Source organism: Eublepharis macularius, chromosome 11, assembly GCF_028583425.1.
Source record: "Eublepharis macularius isolate TG4126 chromosome 11, MPM_Emac_v1.0, whole genome shotgun sequence".
Lineage (NCBI taxonomy): Eukaryota > Metazoa > Chordata > Lepidosauria > Squamata > Eublepharidae > Eublepharis > Eublepharis macularius.
Window position 1 is genome coordinate 88,354,750 of NC_072800.1, and position 17,270 is coordinate 88,372,019.

A 17,270-nucleotide genomic window follows, 5' to 3' on the forward strand; every position below is an offset into this window, starting at 1 on the left:
CTTGATAGTAAACTGCTTCTTTGTCTAAGAGCCAAACTACAAGTGATGTCTTACACAGGTTGGACACTAGTCGGCTTCCCTCAAGTTTTGATGGGAAATGTAGGCATCCTGGTCTTGCAGCTGTAATGGAGAGCCAAGCTGTAAAACCAGGGCGCCTACATTTCCCATCAAAACTTGAGGGAAGCTGACAAGTGTCCAACCTGTGTAAGGCATCACTTGTAGTTTGGCTCTAAGGTAGACAAAGAAGCAGTTTACTATCTTTGTCTAAGGTGCCTCCTCACTCCTTTATCTCTGTATCTTGTATCTGTCAGAGATTTCTCTTTCTTGCCTTATGGCCTTCCAAAGGGGAAGGATGTATTTCTCAGATCTCCTACCACGAAGGCCTCATCCACAGACTCACTTGTAGCCTCGCTGCCGGACTATCCGGCTGTGGTTTTTAATAGGGAAAGTGATTCTTTAGACCAGAACTCTTTCTTTCTACTCCAAGATGTTGCCATGAATGGAATCTACCTCAATGAACTATAAGTTCCATCTTTCTACAATTTGATTGCCTGAGGATTCGTTACTGCATGTTGGGGGAAACGTTTCTGACTAGGTAATTCTGCTACCAAACAAAATATAACCATGTCTAAAATAAGTTCGATCCTGGCGGAAGCCAGGTTCAAGTAGCCCAAGGCTCAAGGTTGACTCAGCCTTCCATTCTTCCGAGGTCAGTAAAATGAGTAGCCAGGTTCCTGGAAGTAAAGTGTAGATAACTGGGGAAGGCAAAGGCAAAATACCTTTTAATACCCTTTGCGTAAGGGAATAGCTTGAAAGCAGCAGAGAAATCTAAAAATTCTACATATGCGCTAATTAAAAAGGAAGGAAAGCAGAGAAACCCGGACTTTATCCCTAAGTTCCTTTGATTAATGTTATTAACAGAGATATAAACTGGATCGGAGCAGACTGGGATACGTTTTTGACTGTGATACAAGATTGACTTTTTGATAAGTTCCTTGTTTTATCCTATACTGCAAATATCTTTGTTGAGTTATTCATCAGCTAGATAAGCTTGTAAATTTATAATTTCATAATGCTAAATATTTTAAAAAGAAAGCTAAAGCCTTTTCTAGATGCCTGCAGAGAAAGAACAGGGGATTCTGCCAAAGCTGCTCTGTGTTTAACAGCAGGACAACAATTAGAAAACGGGTCAAAGAAAAGCATCTTCCTATTACTGCATCTCTGCCTTGCGAATCTCAGTTTTTTGTTGTTGTTTTTTTAAGCGACCAAGTGATTTATGGTTGCAAGGATACATTTGACACTGTTTGGGTCACGTACACAGAAATCTGAGAAGCCCAAAATGTGAAGCTAAACAAGCAGGCAGTCTTTTGAACTCTTTTTAATATATACGTAAACATAAGCATATGAACAAATGAATGCGGTGCTTTCCATGGTCATAGATCCAGAGGAGTTAGCCGTGTTAGTCTGTAGTAGCAAAATCAAAAAGAGTCCAGTAGCACCTTTAAGACTAACCAATTTTATTGTAGCATAAGCTTTCGAGAATCAAGTTCTCTTCGTCAGATGTGTTTGGATCATGCATCTGACGAAGAGAACTTGATTTTCAAAAGCTTATGCTACAATAAAATTGGTTAGTCTTAAAGGTGCTACTGGACTCTTTTTGATATGAACAAATGTGTTCCAAATACATGCTACAACCTCTGGCCGCTATAACCACTGCCCCTGCATGTCCTTGTCTTGGGTCATGAGGTACCTTACAACCAACCACCTATCTTTTCAGGTACCAAGGTATTAAAACAGGTATCGGGGTATCAAAACAGAGATGATGGAGCTATGTATGTGTAAGTAAAGTGTTGTCAAATTGCAGCCAACTTATGGCAACCCCAAGAAACATTCAGAGGTGGTTTACCATTACCTGTCTCTGCATAGCAACCCTGATCTTCTTCGATGGTCTCCCATCCAAGTACTAACCAAGGCTGACCCTGCTTAGCTTCTGGGATCTGATAAGATCAAGCTAGCCTGGACCAACCAGGTCATTCTGTATCAATGGTTCTGCATAAGGCATTTTTTCACAGTTTTTAGAAAACTTCCAAAGCCTTCAAGAATGTTAATCTTTAAACAAAGGAGAAAGAGGAGGGGGAACGACAGACTCCTTAGAGCAAACTTTTCTCTCCTTTCAGCTACAAAAACGTTGTAATTTTTTGGGAGATTTTTCAAAACCCCTTTGGTGGGTTTATAACACCATTTCCTTAACTGTTTCCGACACTTCCTCGTTAGTAATAGAAACTTGTGGAGCAAATAGAACTGGATGGTTTTATGCTTAGCAATAAAATATAGAGAGCCCTCTGAAAACACTAGAAGAAGTGCAAGTTCAGGAAAGAACTAATGTAGAAACACGTATGAATGAACCATTGGGATACTGGTGGCGGTGAAGGCTGGAGCCCAGCCCCACAAGAGACACAGAGCTGCCCATAAAAGCTGGAACCCTGTGTTGGTTTCTCCCCTTCTCCTTGATGTAATTTATACTGACAGTCTGTGTTACTTACACATAGAATCACAGGATGACTGAGTCCAGCTCTTATAGTATATTGCTGAACGGAGTGGTTCTGCTTAGCATTGTACTTTACGTCTGCCCTGGTCAGTAGATCTTTAAAGATAAAGATGTCTCTCTGGGGACCAAGATCAAGATAATCCAAACTATGGTATTCCCCATTAGTATGATGGATGTCAGAGTTAGACAATGAAGAAAGCTGACGGGAAGAAAATTGATTCATTTGAAATGTGGTGCTGGAGGAGAGTTTTGTGGTTACCATGGATGGCCAAAAAGACAAATAAGTGGGTTCTAGATCAAATCAAGCCTGAATTCTCCCTAGAAGCTAAAATAACAAAACTGAGGCTTATTGTACTTTGTTCACGTCATGAGAAGATAAGACTCTGGAAAAGTCAATAATGCTAGGAAAAGTGGAAGGCCTAAAACAAGACGGCTGGACTCAATAAAAGAAGCCACGTCCTCCAGTTTGCAGGATCTGAGCAAGTCCGTTAATGACAGGATGTTTTGGAGGTCTTTCATTCACAGGGTCGCCATGGGTCGGAGGCGACTTGATGGCAGACAACACACACACACACTGGTCAGTACTGTCTACTCTGACTAGCATTGGCTCTCCAACATCTCAGGTGAAGGTCTTTCACATTACCCATTACTGGGACCTACTGCATGCCAAGCAAACGTTCTACCCCACTGAACCACAGCCCCCTGCCCTGATACGTATATTAAATATAATGCTGATCTGTTGATGTACAAACAATTTTGGGGAAAGCCAACAAATTAAAGAAAAAGATCCGGAGGAGTTAGCCATGTTAGGCTGTAGTTGCAAAATAGTAAAGAGTCCAGTAGCACTTTTAAGACTAACCAACTTTATTGTAGCATAAGCTTTTGAGAATCACAGTTCTCTTCTGACAAAGAGAGCTGTGGTTCTCGAAAGCTTATGCTACAATAAAGTTGGTTAGTCTTAAAGGTGCTACTCAACTCTTTACTATTAGGAAAGAGAAAGTGATGGGAAAATAAAAGTTCCACACAAGGGAAAAGGAAACAGCAAAGCATGACTTTTAGGTTGCAACAGCAGGGAAGAGAAAATCGAGATTATCCCTAATGAAAAAATGAAAAAACCTACCCGCAGTCGCACAAGCTTTACTTATTTGGATCACACACTTTGAATATTCTTGGCACCGATTTCCAGGCTTTTGTGACTAAAGCACCACCTTGTCAAGAGGTGTTACATTATATAATCTTATGTAACATGCATATGCCATCTGAGCTTTTTTTTTAAAAACCACCACACTGCAACATAGGGTGGCAAAATTTTAAAAAAAAAACCTTGAGAAAATTAAGGCTTTGCGCATGACCTTGGATGGTATAAAAATAAAACCGTTGAAGGGAGAAAATCAATGTGAGGAAACAAAAGGGGGAGAAAATAAATGGAAGGCAGGGAAGGCAAGGTGGTTTAAACACAGGAAATCTCTTCGAACACCACAGTGCTATTCCGGTTCAGCATGCTCAGATCAGAACGGGACCCTACTTGAGAGTGTACAGAGGGCAGAACAAGCCAGAGAAATGTAGGAGTTGGAAGAAAACAATCAAACTGAGCCTGTGTGGAGGAATATAATGAGGCAGCCCAAGAATAACCTGCGATGCCTGCGGCAGGCAGTCGACACAATTCCAAAAGCTGTTCTAATTGCTGGTGATGGGTTTGAAAAGAACACACACAGTTTTGTACACCATTCTGTGGCTGCTTAGGGAATCACATTTCATTATGGGCAGGGCTTTTTTTCAGCTGGAACGCGGTGGAATGGAGTTCCGGAACCTCGTGAAAATGGTCACATGGCTGGTGGCCCCGCCCCCTGATCTCCAGACTAAGGGGAGTTGAGATTGCCCTCCGTGCTGCAGCGCGGAGGGCAATCTCAACTCCCCTCTGTCTGGAGATCAGGGGGCGGGGCCACCAGCCATGTGACCATTTTCTCCAAGGGCAACCCACTGAGTTCCACCACTTCTTTTCCCAGGAAAAAAAGCCCTGATTATGGGTATGGGGGGCGGGGAGGCGGCATGGTATAACCTGATCTCATCAGAACTTGGAAGCTAAGTAGGGCCGATAGTTGGATGGGAGACCACTGAGGAAGACTCTGCAGAAGAAGGCACTGGCAAACCACCTCTGCTTCTCACTTGCCTTGAAAGCCCCAGCAGGGGTAACCATAAGTCGGTTGTGACTTGATGGCACCTTACACACACATATGGGGGGGGGACTTTCTGTGCTGTCTTAAGGTCCTCCAGTCTAGCATCAACACCAAAAGGACCAAAGTGGTGCCTGCAATTGAAGGAATGCCAAATTTCCTTTTAGGAAGGAAGAAAGAAGGAGCTAAACTGCATGAGATGCCCGACTTGTGTTAGGTTCCTGCAAGTTTACCTGGGAAGTGTAGTTGGGCAAGCAGCAGCAGAGCCAGAAGGACAGGAGCGAAAGAGTCAGCAAGGGGAGCTCAAAGCAGTGACAGAAGGAGCTGCTGAGGCTGCTGCTACAGCTGCTAAGCACAACCATCCCTTCTCACAGAGAAGGGAAGGAGACCACAGCAGCTTCTTCGGCCGCTGTTATCCACCTGTCAGCTCTGGGCTCCCCTCGCTGACTCTTTCGCTCCCGTCCTTCTGGCCCTGCTGCTGCTGGCATGACTACACTTCCCAGTTAAACTTGCAGTAACCTGACACATATCGGGTGTCTCGTGCCGTTTAGCTCTAAGCTTCTAGTCCTCAGGGAGGTGGAAGGCAGCTGGAAAAGCTTGTGACTCCAGTGGAGGAGCCTGCGATTTGCATTTTGTAAACAGGCACACAGTTATCCCATCTTGTTTGAGCTGTAATGGCGAGGACTGAGAGATGCATCAATCACTCCCCAATAGGGTTGCCAGCTCCAAGTTGGGAAATTCCTGGAGATCTGGGGGGTGAAACCTGGAGAAACCTGGAGAAAGAGGGGTTTGGGGAGGGAAAAGACCTTGGCATGGCATAATTCCATAGAGTCTGCCTCCCCAAAGTAGCCATTTTCTCCAGGTGAATTGAACTCTGGCCTGGAGACCAGTTGTAATTCCGGGAGATCTCAAGCCACTACCTGGAGCCTGGCAACCTTACTCCCCAACACGGAGGAGGTGACAACAGTAGACTGTAGAACACACCAGGTTTGGATTCATGACTATACTACAGTCCCACATACTATAATACAGTCTCCATTCACCTGGCTGGGGGGGAGGGGGGAACAGGTCTTGTGGGCGTGCTCCTGGGGCGGTGTGATAATGTTACTCCTGCAAGTGACATCATCACGCCACCCCAAGAGTGCTCCTGAGCTTTGCAGTGGGCCTGAGAGATGACACCATTCCTGGAAGTTAATAAAAGGAGAGTGCCAGGTGTCCCCCCGACCCCCGCCAGGAGGGCAAGGAGGACCTGGCTAGTAACCCTAGTCTTCGGCATAGTTTTTTCATCCTCTACATTAAGTAAAACCTGATGCCAATTTTGAGCGGGTTTTTTTTTTTAGGTTTTAGTAATACGAAGCAAGGAATTTTAATGAAACATTTGAATTTTAGTGGAAGTGACCTCACAGTGACCAATTCTCCAGGAATTTCTCAAGGTGGAGTTGGCAACCCTAAACACCAGTGTCTTCTTCAGGAAGTCTGTTGAAAACTTCATAGCAGGTGGTATAGTGGAGGAGAGAAACAACGTCCTTGGTTCCTCCAGTGTAAAGACAGAGGGGATTGAAATGACCCAAGTGAAGGAACGGTTTTCGTCTGGCTGCGAACAGCTACCAGCCGCTAACAAATCAATCAATATGTTTTACTTCCAACTTTCTCCGGAGTCCAGACCATAAAAGTCAGAAGATGAAAACTGCGTCAGGCTAGATTTATTTATGTACGCTCCGCAATACATAAAAAAGAGAGATAAAATTCTATACCGGCTCATTCTGAAATCAACATTCGATTTCAACTTTCCTTTTAAAAAAAATCATTTCTGCTACTTTATTGCAAATGAGAAATAGAGATACCGTCCCACTGGCAATTTATTTTGCTCTATCTGTGATAAACCAGAAGGAAGCTCGAACAGTGATCTGCCAGGAAGGGTCTTGAATTCCATGCTCAGCTTCTCAAAATGTTGTATCCCATAAACAAAGTGATACAACTACACTAAGTTTGTATTTAGGTACACAGTTTCATAGAGAGGTACACTTGAGGTCTGATTTCTAATCTCTGCTGCCTGCAAACAGTCTGATCTATTACTTTAAGAAATGGGGCAGGGAGTGGGGAGGGAGAGACGAGAAGGACACACGCCATGTATGTATTTGGGAAATGGGTCCAGGACAGGAAGTGGTGGGATAGCATTGAATATGAGCAGTTTACAGAGATCTCTGGTCCTTTCCCAACTGGGAAAACAACATTGCCTGAAATAATCCAAACATTACTGTCACCACAAAGACTAGAAAATTAATATCCCTCCAGTAGATGCAAGATTCATCAAGGTCTTTTCCTAACAATATGAACACAATGGTAAAAGCATCCTTTATTTAAACACTTACAGTTCATTTTTCCTTACAGCTTACCAGGTGATCATAAAACATCAAAAAGAGCCAGTGTTGTATAGTGGTTAGAGCTACTTTACACATCCAGTCTGCAGAGTTGCCATTTTCACACAGTAAGGATGTTCGCATAAATGCATGTGCGGCTTCTTTTGTGCTGTGGTTCACATGGACAAAGATCTCTTGCTTGTCCCCCAGTATGCTGTTTGTGGGATGGGATCTGTGGAAGGAACTGGACCCACGTGGGTTTTTAAAAGCGGATTATTCAACTTCTATGGTTTCTGTTGGACTGAAGGAAGATGGTCCTCCAGGCAACAGAGTTCTAAGCTTAGACTCTTGTAGTACTTCCCTCCATTCTTAATTTTTATGGGGATACAAAAAGTGCCCAAACATTACCAAAACTGATGCCAAATAGACATCTCTGGAGAAAGAATTCCAGAACTGAGAGGCCACTACATAAAAGGCCCTGCTTTTGGCCACTCCACCTTCCTCTAAAAGTTGAGGCATACAGTTCGGAGCATCTATGAAGACCTAGACTGATGGACAGCTTTGCATGGAGATAGACAGATAGATGCAGACAGACAATACTGCATGATGAAGCTCTTTAAAGAATGTGTTTTGAGCACAGTTGATATGAGACTATTGTTGCTATAATTTGGTATTCTGCTGTAATGCATTAGATCAAGGATCGCAAACAGGGGCGGCGCCAGGGTTTCTGGTGCCAAAGGCTGGGGGCAGCGTCAGGTCTGTTGCTGCCCCTACGGGCGCACGCACCCTGGACTGTGTGATGATGTCACTGTGTGTGACGTCATCACGCAGCATTGGTGCGCATTGGTGCAGTGGGTGGCTGGGACGGCGCACTGAGGCTGCCTGTGCACCCAGTCGGGCACGGTGGGTATCTGGGGAGGTGCACATACGTCCTCCCAACCCTCCCGCTCCGTTCCGCATGCCACCCCGGACGTCTGCTGTGCCTGGCCCGCGGCTGCTGCGCCCGGTCGGGGGCGTGTGTTGGTGGTAGCGGCAGCACAGGGCGGGAGGGCTGGCAGGCTGCAGCAGCTGTGGGTCAGGCACGGCTGGTGGCTGGGGTGGTGTGCAAGTGGCTTCCCTTCCCTCCCGCTCAGCTGCCAGCGCTGCCACTGCTGCCAGCTCCGTGGCACGCACCCCTGCCACCTCCTTTGGTGCCTCAGCACTCGAGGTGGGGGCCGGACCTGCCTCAATGAGCGCACCGTCCCTGATCGCAAATATGGTATTCTGGGTGCCACGGCACCCACCAATATCTTTTCTGGTGTCCATCAAGTGTTTTTAGAAAGTCTTCAGAAGCAAGACTTCTGATCGGCTATTGGAGATTTTTAAAAAGTTTGCTTTAGTAGCAGCTGTCACCAAACCATGAAGGTCTTTTGTGTGTGATGGAACGTAACCCGTGGCCGTTCTTTTATGATTGGTTCTGCTACCTGTGGCAGCCATTTTATGGCAGCCATTGAGTGGGTGTGCCCACCACCTTGTGTCAGAATTCCAACGGTGCCCACAGACTTGAAAAGGTTGGGAACCCCTGCATTAGATGCCTCAACTGACTATCTGAGGGGATTTCCAGTAATCCACACCACCCCAGAAGACCAGGAAAAGGTCCACCTACAATCTTACAAAAGCCAATACCGTTGCCCCACTTCTTAAATCAACCCAAGGGCCCCGATAGATGAAGAACTCTTATTTATTAAAGCTGTAAGAAACAGTTAGATGTACAAGAAGAAAATCGATAGACTCACTCTCTTCGCCCACGGGATATAAATGCGCCTGAAAATCATCTTTGTCACAGTATTTCAGGAAGTACGACAGGCAATGAATATTTCAGCAGCTAAGATACAAGATTGTTCTATACCGCTGCAAAGGTCAGTCTGCCTAATGAACACATGTAGATCTTAGGCAGTTCAAGGAAAGTACAAAAAAAAAAAACACCTGCGAAGTGGCATGGTTTACACAAACAGTCGCTTCCGCTTGACTAAAACACTTCCCAACTTCTTCACAGTCTTTGATTCTGTTCTCACTAAGCAAAGTCTCAGCAAGGAGCACCGGTACAAACCCTTCAGGAATGAGTACTGCCCGTCACTCACATTTTTATTTTCCTCTTCTACCACAGAGCTCAGGGTGTCATGTGTGGTTCTCCTTTCTTCCATTCCACTCCCTGCTGCAAAGTGCTGTAGCATAGAGTCCCTCTACACGAGACACCTCGGCACATGTTCGTCAAGTGTAGGGAGACGCAATGTTAGCTGGGAAGTGTCATTTAAAAAGAAAGAGCTGGTGGAGATCACTCTTCAGAGGGTTTGTTAATTTCTTCTTCACCTCCGGGAAGGCTCTGTCAATCTCACCTCTCCAGTCTAAAGAAGAAGTTAGCTGTGGCTTACGAAAGCTCATACCCTACCACAAACTATTAGTCTTGTAGGTGCTACTGGACTCTTGCTCTTTTCTACTGCTATAGACAGACTAACACAGCTACCTATCTTGATCTGCCTTTTTTAAAAAAACAAAAAGACAACAGAAAATGCATAAAAAAGCAGAGATAGTATACATGTACATAGATCCAAAGGAGTTAGCCGTGTTAGTCTGTAGTCGCTAAGACTAACCTTTAAGACTAACCAACTTTATTGTAGCATAAGCTTTCGAGAACCACAGCTCTCTTTGTCAGATGAAGAGAGCTGTGGTTCTCGAAAGCTTATGCTACAATAAAGTTGGTTAGTCTTAAAGGTCCTACTGGACTCTTTACTAGTATACATGTAGTAGATTTAGGATACCATTAAAAAAGAAAAAGCATAGACAAGATATATAACAGAACAGCTAAACTGCAAAATATTACTCTTCTCCCTCTGCTTACTTCTGCTTAAAATTTTACACTTAACATTCTATATTCAATAGTATACTTCTCATTTTGTATTCAACATTTTTAAAACCTTAGTTTTATCATTAGTCTCTGTCCATATTAACTATTCTTAATTTTTCTTCATTTCCAAGTACATATTCAAAGAAATCGCTCCATTTTTCTTGAAATTCCAGCATCAGTCTGTTACGCATATAAGAAGTTAGTTTGGACATAGATGTACGTTCGTGCCGTTTGTTCATCCATTCATTCACATCTGAGCAAAATTCTGTCTTCCATTTTGCGGCATATGCGCCTCTCGCAGTGGTCACCGTATACTTAAAAAGCTCAGCATGTACTTTTGCAATATTACATGGTAAGATGTTTAATAACATATTTTTAGGATTCAACTCGAAGCAAAGCTTTAATACCTTTTGCATCTCTTACAGTGCAATCCTAAACAGGGCTGCTCCAGTCTAAGCCTATTGAAATTAACTGCCTTAGACTGGCGTAACTCTGTTTAAGATCGCACTGTTAATGTATTTTTATCCAATATCTGGATAAACTCTGGCTGTCTTGTTTTTCCTACACAACTGCTGGCTACAAAATGTGTGTACAGACTCCAGTGAAGAACACAAGCTTTGCAGTGGGTTTGAAGGTTCAACGAAGGTTGTCTTACTTGCAAGTCATCCCTAGATACTGCAGCCATAATACAGTGAACACCAGTGAACCTCCTCTACACACTTCAGAACCGTCATTTTCCAGCCTCTTTCTTTGCTCACCATTAACTCCTCAGCAGCTAATTTTCTTCCCATCATCATATATTGAATTAACTGCACAGAGCAAGGTGTTGGGCGGGGGCAGGGGGGAAATCCGTCTGCTGCGAAGCAAATCGTTTCCCAACATCTGACGCCAACACATTTGAGAAGTTACGATTTCATGGGTAAGGAAGCACAATGGGTTTGTTGCAAATTGCAACTACGTTTTATTGCACGGTTCAAAATCTTATTTAAGAGAAATATAATTTTAAAAAGTGGAAGATGAAAAAGAACTCGATTTGGGCTTCAGAAGAAAAGATTTTAAAAAAAACCCGTAGCAGCAGGGTATTTTTTCAGCTGGAACGCAGTGGAACAGAGTTCTGGCACCTCTTGAAAATGGTCACATGGCCGGTGGCCCCGCCCCCTGATCTCCAGACAGAGGGGAGTTTAGATTGCCCTCCGTGCCGAGTGGTGCGGAGGGCAATCTAAACTGCCCTCTGTCTGGAGATCAGGGGGCGGGGCCACAGGCCATGTGACCATTTTCGCCAAGGACAATTTACACTTAAAAAAAATTCCCCCTTGTTCCAGCTGACCCAAAGTGACGTCATTGTGCGGTCCTGAGTTCCACCCCCGAGTTCCACCACCTCTTTTCCCAGAAAAAAAAGCCCTGCTTAGAAGCAAACCCAGCCTTTTGCTTTTTTTTAATCGGTGATTTTTGCAGAAGGAAAAATGAAGGTAGAATTAATCATTTAACAAATAAGACAGCTATCTGAAAGCAGCGGCAGTCACTGCAAAGGATGTGAGCAACTCCAGAAATCAGTAGCGCCAACAGACAGACCGTGCCACACTAATAATAACTGGTACTTTTTCAGTTCCGACTGTGTGCCATTCATACAGCTCCAGTCTGGAATTCTTTAGATCTATATTAGCATACTTACCAACATGCATTGGATAGAAACAGCACCTAGCAACTAACGCCCTATACTAGGGTTGCCAACTCTGGTTTAGGAAATTCCTGGAGATTTGGGGGTGATCTCTAAGGAGGGGAGAGTTTGGAGAAGGGAGAGAACTCAGTGGGAATGCGACGCCATACAGTCTGCCCTTTGGTGCTGTCATTTCCTCTGGGGGAATTGATCTCTTCTGATCTGTTTCCTGGAAATCAGTTGTAATTCTGAAAGATCGACAATCACACAAAGGCCGGATTTCCACATGCAGGAGAGAATGAGGTGGAAGGTTGCGTCCATATTTTGTAATTCACCTTGATTCTCAGCAAGAAAAGCAGACTAAAAAGTGATTTTTTAAAAAAAGCTCTAGTCCCCAGAGCAGTTCCTTAAATACAGTCCTTCCATTTATTATAAAATGGTCTCCATTTGGTTGATTTATAGCCCCGCTTTCTTGCTAAGACTCAAGACACATTTACAGGTAATAAAACACTGTGATCAGATAGCAAAAGACAGCCAATGAACACTGCGATAGGACTAGGATTAAGAATTAGAGAACAAAGCACACAAACAAAAGTCAGGAATAAACAACACACGGCCCTGACCTGGATAGCCCATGCTAGCTCGATCTCATCAGATCTCAGAAGCTAAGCAGGGTTGGCCTTAGGGTTTCCAGCCTCCAGGTAGTGGTTGGAGATCTCCCGGAATTACAACTGGTCTCCAGGCCACAGAGATCAGTTCACCTGGAGAAAATGGCTACTTTGGGGGGGGGGGTGGACTCTATGGAATTATGCCATGTCAAGCTCCTCTCCCTCCCCAAACCCCACTTTCTCCAGGTTTCTCCAGGTTTCACCCCCCAGATCTCCAGGAATTTCCCAACTTGGAGCTGACAACCCTAGTCGGCCTTGGTTAGTAATTGGAAGGGAGATCTCCAACAAAGACAAGGATTGCAGAGGCAGGCAATGGCAAACCACCTCTGTTAGTCTCTTGCCATGAAAACCCCACCAGGGGTCGCCATAAGCCAGCTATGACTTGAGGGCACTCTCCACCAAAACCGTAAACAATATGGATTACAAGGTAAAGAGAATGCAGAAAAAGCAACAGACTGCAATTGTCTTCCATTATAAAGGTGTCCTTCTGGGCTGTTCCATTTTACGACAGTTTTATGCTTGTATTGTCGACAAGTGGACAAGTTTACATCGGGACCACAAAGTGTAGCATCCAGACAAGAATAAAAGAACATGAAAGACACTGCAAACTTGGACAACCTGAAAAATCAGCAGTGGCTGAACATAGCCTAACTCAAACAGGGCACAGTATCTTATTCCAGGACACCAAAATACTGGACAACACTTGCAACTACTTTGTCAGACTGCACAGGGAAGCCATTGAAATTCACAAGCATAAGCAAAACTTCAACAGGAAAGAAGAAACCTTAAGAATGAACAGAGCATGGTTTCCAGTTCTGAAAAACACCAGGCTAACAAAACACTCTATACTCGACAATAGCCCTGCAGAGAAGATTAGCACATCAAGCACCAATCCATATGCAAAAGAACCTCCTCAGGATACAGTGAAGCCTCCCGCCATTAGCATTCCACACGCTGGGAAACTCTTACAGGATGACTCAGCTCAACCCCACCCCTCCTGAGTAGATACAAATGACCTGCCCACATCTTCTCCACACTGGGACACTGAGAGATCTCTGTCTTTTGGTGCTACACCTCTGAAGATGCCAGCCACAGCTGCTGGCGAAACGTCAGGAACTACAATGCCAAGACCACGGCTATACAGCCCGGAAAACCCACAACAACCAGAGTTTTATGCTTTTTTCAAAAAATGCCCTCTTGAATATTTCTGCCTTGGCCATTTTGCAGAATGCAGAAGTGCACCCGGCCGGGGTGGGGTGGGGGCTCCTGATCTCCACAGAAAGGTCTCCCCCAACAACTGATCCCTATACTTCACCAACTGAAACTATAAAAAGAAATGAATGTAGGAGAAGAGACGGGCGTATGGAGTGCAGGAGTGGGAGAGAAAGCAGATCGACAAACAGAATTTTAAAACACTGAAGCAAGCAAGGGGAAAAAAACCTTTCCCGCAGGGAGCATCTTTACATAATTGACCTATATAGAACTACACAGGACATGGATTTCTCAAAAACCGTTCTCCAGGGCGCCGGCAAAGCATCTAATGGGGAACGCGCGATACAGAATCAAAGTGGCAAAGACGAAGCCACTCAAATTCATTTATGTTTTTTCCAGATGAGATTGCTTCAAATACAATTAATGGGGATTTTCTTTTAGAAAACAGGTTTCCGACACATTCTTTAACAATTCCCAAATGCAAATGCATAGTCACGAAATGAACAGCCCGTATCTCTGAGGTTTTGCTATAAAGACGCCGTGGGGTTCATAGACTCATAGGGCTGGAAGGGTCCTCCAGGGTCATCTAGTCCAACCCCCTCCACAATGCAGGAAATTCACAACTACCTCCCCTTCCCCCACACACACTCAGTGACCCTTGCTCCATGCCGGGTTTGCAGAGGCTCTACTCAAGATGTCAGCACCTGTGTAACTGCAGCAGCCTCCACATTCATTCCCCCAGCATTCCCAGTTAAAGAATCCTCAGGTGTGGGGGGAAAACACTGTCAGCCAGAGATCCTAGAGAGCCACTGCCCATCAGAGTAGACCGTAAGGAACTAGATGGAATAGCAATCTGACTCAACAGAAGGCAAAAAGAGCCTTACTGAGAGACAGTGTGGTGTAGTGGTTAGAGTGTCAGACTAGGATTTAGATCCAGAGGAGTTAGCCATGTTGCAAAATAGTAAAGAGTGCAGTAGCACCTTTAAGACTAACCAACTTTATTGTAGCATGAGCTTTCGAGAGCCACAGCTGTCTTCATCAGATGCATCTGACAAAGAGAGCTGTGGTTCTTGAAAGCTGACGATGCATCTGATGAAGAGAGCTGTGGTTCTCGAAAGCTGATGATGCATCTGATGAAGAGAGCTGTGGTTCTCGAAAGCTGACGATGCATCTGACAAAGAGAGCTGTGGTTCTTGAAAGCTGACGATGCATCTGACGAAGAGAGCTGTGGTACTCAAAAGCTTATGCTACAATAAAGTTGGTTAGTCTTCAAGGTGCTACTGAACTCTTTACTATTTTGCAACTAGGATTTAGGAGACCCAGCTTCGAATCCCCACTCAGCCACGGAAGCTCGCTGGACAACCTCAATCCAGTCATTCTCTCTTAGCCTAAACTACCTTGCAGGGTTGTTGTGCGGGTAAAAGGGAAGAGAGGAGAATGATATAAGGTGCTTTGGTTCCCCATTAGGGAGAAAGGCAAGATATTAATGAAGCAAATAAAGTAACTAAAATAAAATAAGCTAGCCTGGCTTTTGTACAATTATGCTTAGTTTGCTTTGGGACTGAACACACAGCCTTATTTACTGTAACCACAGCCTTAATTGCTCGTGCATACACATGCTGTCTGTAAAATGGGAGCAGAGACAGACTGAGAGAGAAGGGCTTAGCTGAGATTTGACAGCTGTTTTCGAACAGGCAAGTTTTGCAGTCTGTGCCTAATGAAAATAAATAGGATAGTCAGCTATGCAAACATGTTTGCCAGTGTGGTGTTGTAGCTAGAGGGACAGTTCAGTCCCCTACTCTGCTGTAGAAGCTCAGTGACCTTGGCCAGTCGCAAACTCTCAGCCTAACCAACCTTGCAGGGTTGTTGTGAAGATAAAAGGGAGGAGAGGACAATAATGCAAGCAGGCAAGCAGGCAGACAGACAACATCAGCAGCCTTGCTCTCATACCAAACCAAATCTCATTCACATTATCCTGGCCAACCAGACACAGCTTTGCGAAGCCAAATAGGGTGTTGGCTCCCAGCTCTGGCAATCGCAGGGTTATTGCTTCTGAACACAGAGGCTCCATGTAGTTACCATGGCTGATAGCTACTGGTCCGTGAACTTGCCTAACCCTCTTTTAAAACTAACAAAATTAATGGCCATCGTGACAACTTGTGGCAGTGAATTTCACAAGCTAACTACTCATTCCGTGCAGATGTGCTTCCTTTCGTTGGTCCTGAGTTCAATGCCTGCCAATTTTATTGGGTGCTACCAGTTCTAGTATTTTGTCTAATGCATACGTACATATAATCCTTGCTGGGTGTGAATAATAATAATAATAATAATAATAATAATAATAATAATAATACATTTGATTTATATACCACCCTTCGGGACAACTTAATACCCGCTCAGAGCGGTTTACAACGTGTGTTATTATTATCCTCATGACAATCACCCTGTGAGGTGGGTGGGGCTGAGAGAACGCCGAGAAGCTGTGACTGTCCCAAGGTCACCCAGCTGGCTTCAAGCAGTGGAGTGGGGAATCAAACCTGGCTCTCCAAATTAAAGTCCTGCTGCTCTTAACCACAACACCAGACTGAAATGATCAAGGAAGCACCATTTTTTTCATCTTAATAGGAAAGAACAACAAATAACTGTGAGCTCTGATCATACAACTCCAGAAATTGGGATGGAACAAAAAGCCGGAGGAATCCAAGAGCAACAGACCAATAATACATTTCACTTCCTGAGAAAGACCAGGTAGATACATCTGAGAAGTTTCCAGAGAAGTAAGTAGCCCTCTCCTGTAGTTTCTCTCCAGCATCTGGGTTTTCTGAGGTAAGCTGCCTCTGAACAGAGGTTCCATTGATCTATCACAGCCAATAGCAAATGATAAACCGGTCTTGGATTAATCTACGTCATTCCCTTTTGAAATCCACTTTTCTTGTGGCAATGAGTTCCGCACGTCAAAGACACATTGCACGAAGGTGATTTTTACCTGTCACATTACGATGAGATGACAGAGCTTCACAGTATCTTTCCTGTAGAACAGACAAGGGCAGCGTCATTGAGGAGTTACAGCGCAGAACCAGCTGGGAAAGAAAGAGAAAAGCAGGCATTAGTGAGAGAAGTGAAGAGTAAAGAAAAAAAAAAAAGGGTTCCTGAGCACCCAAATTTCTTCTTTAACTTCATGTCGTCCGGCCAACCATAATTATATAAGACTCCACTCTTGCCAGTGGAGTACCAGATCAGATACAAGGTTCTGGTATTGACCTATAAGGCCCTATGAGGACTGGCGCTAGCGTATCTGCGGAACTGTCTCTCCCCTTATATTCCCCAGAGGACTCTCCGATCCGGAGAAGAACAGCTATTAGTGGTCCCTGGTCCCAAGGAGGTGGCCATGACGGGATCCAGGGCTTTCTCTGTCCTGGCTCCTACCTGGTGGAACGCTCTGTCTACTGAGAGCAGGGCCTGGCAGGATTTATTGTCTTTCTGCCAGGCCTGTAAGACAGAGTTGTTCCGCCAGGCCCATCGCTAAGGTTGGGCCTCTGCCGGCCTGGGGTGGGGGAGAGGAAATTTAAACACCCCCCTGTGAAAAACTGTCCACCACAGTATACATACAAAATATTATAAGTCTTCCTGATGCTGCTGCCGCACAATACAAAATGTTTTAAATTGTTCTAAATGTTTTAAGATGTTTTAAAATGTTTTTAAATTTTGTTAGCCGCCCTGAGCCCGCTTGCAGGGACAGTGGGATATAAATATGAAATAATAATAAA

General features: G+C 44.5%; 1 protein-coding gene across 1 annotated transcript in view; it reads right to left on the bottom strand.

Moving 5' to 3' along the window:
• Positions 1-16,893, bottom strand: part of CRHR2 (corticotropin releasing hormone receptor 2) — a 236,114-nt gene extending 219,221 nt beyond the window's left edge. Inside the window, exons 1-2 of the mRNA XM_054990967.1 lie at positions 16,837-16,893; positions 16,490-16,583 (exon numbers count right to left, since the gene is read on the bottom strand). Coding sequence (XP_054846942.1) covers positions 16,490-16,583; positions 16,837-16,893 — 151 coding nt within the window. The remainder of the gene's footprint in view (positions 1-16,489; positions 16,584-16,836) is intronic.
• Between the last annotated feature and the right edge of the window lie 377 nt (positions 16,894-17,270).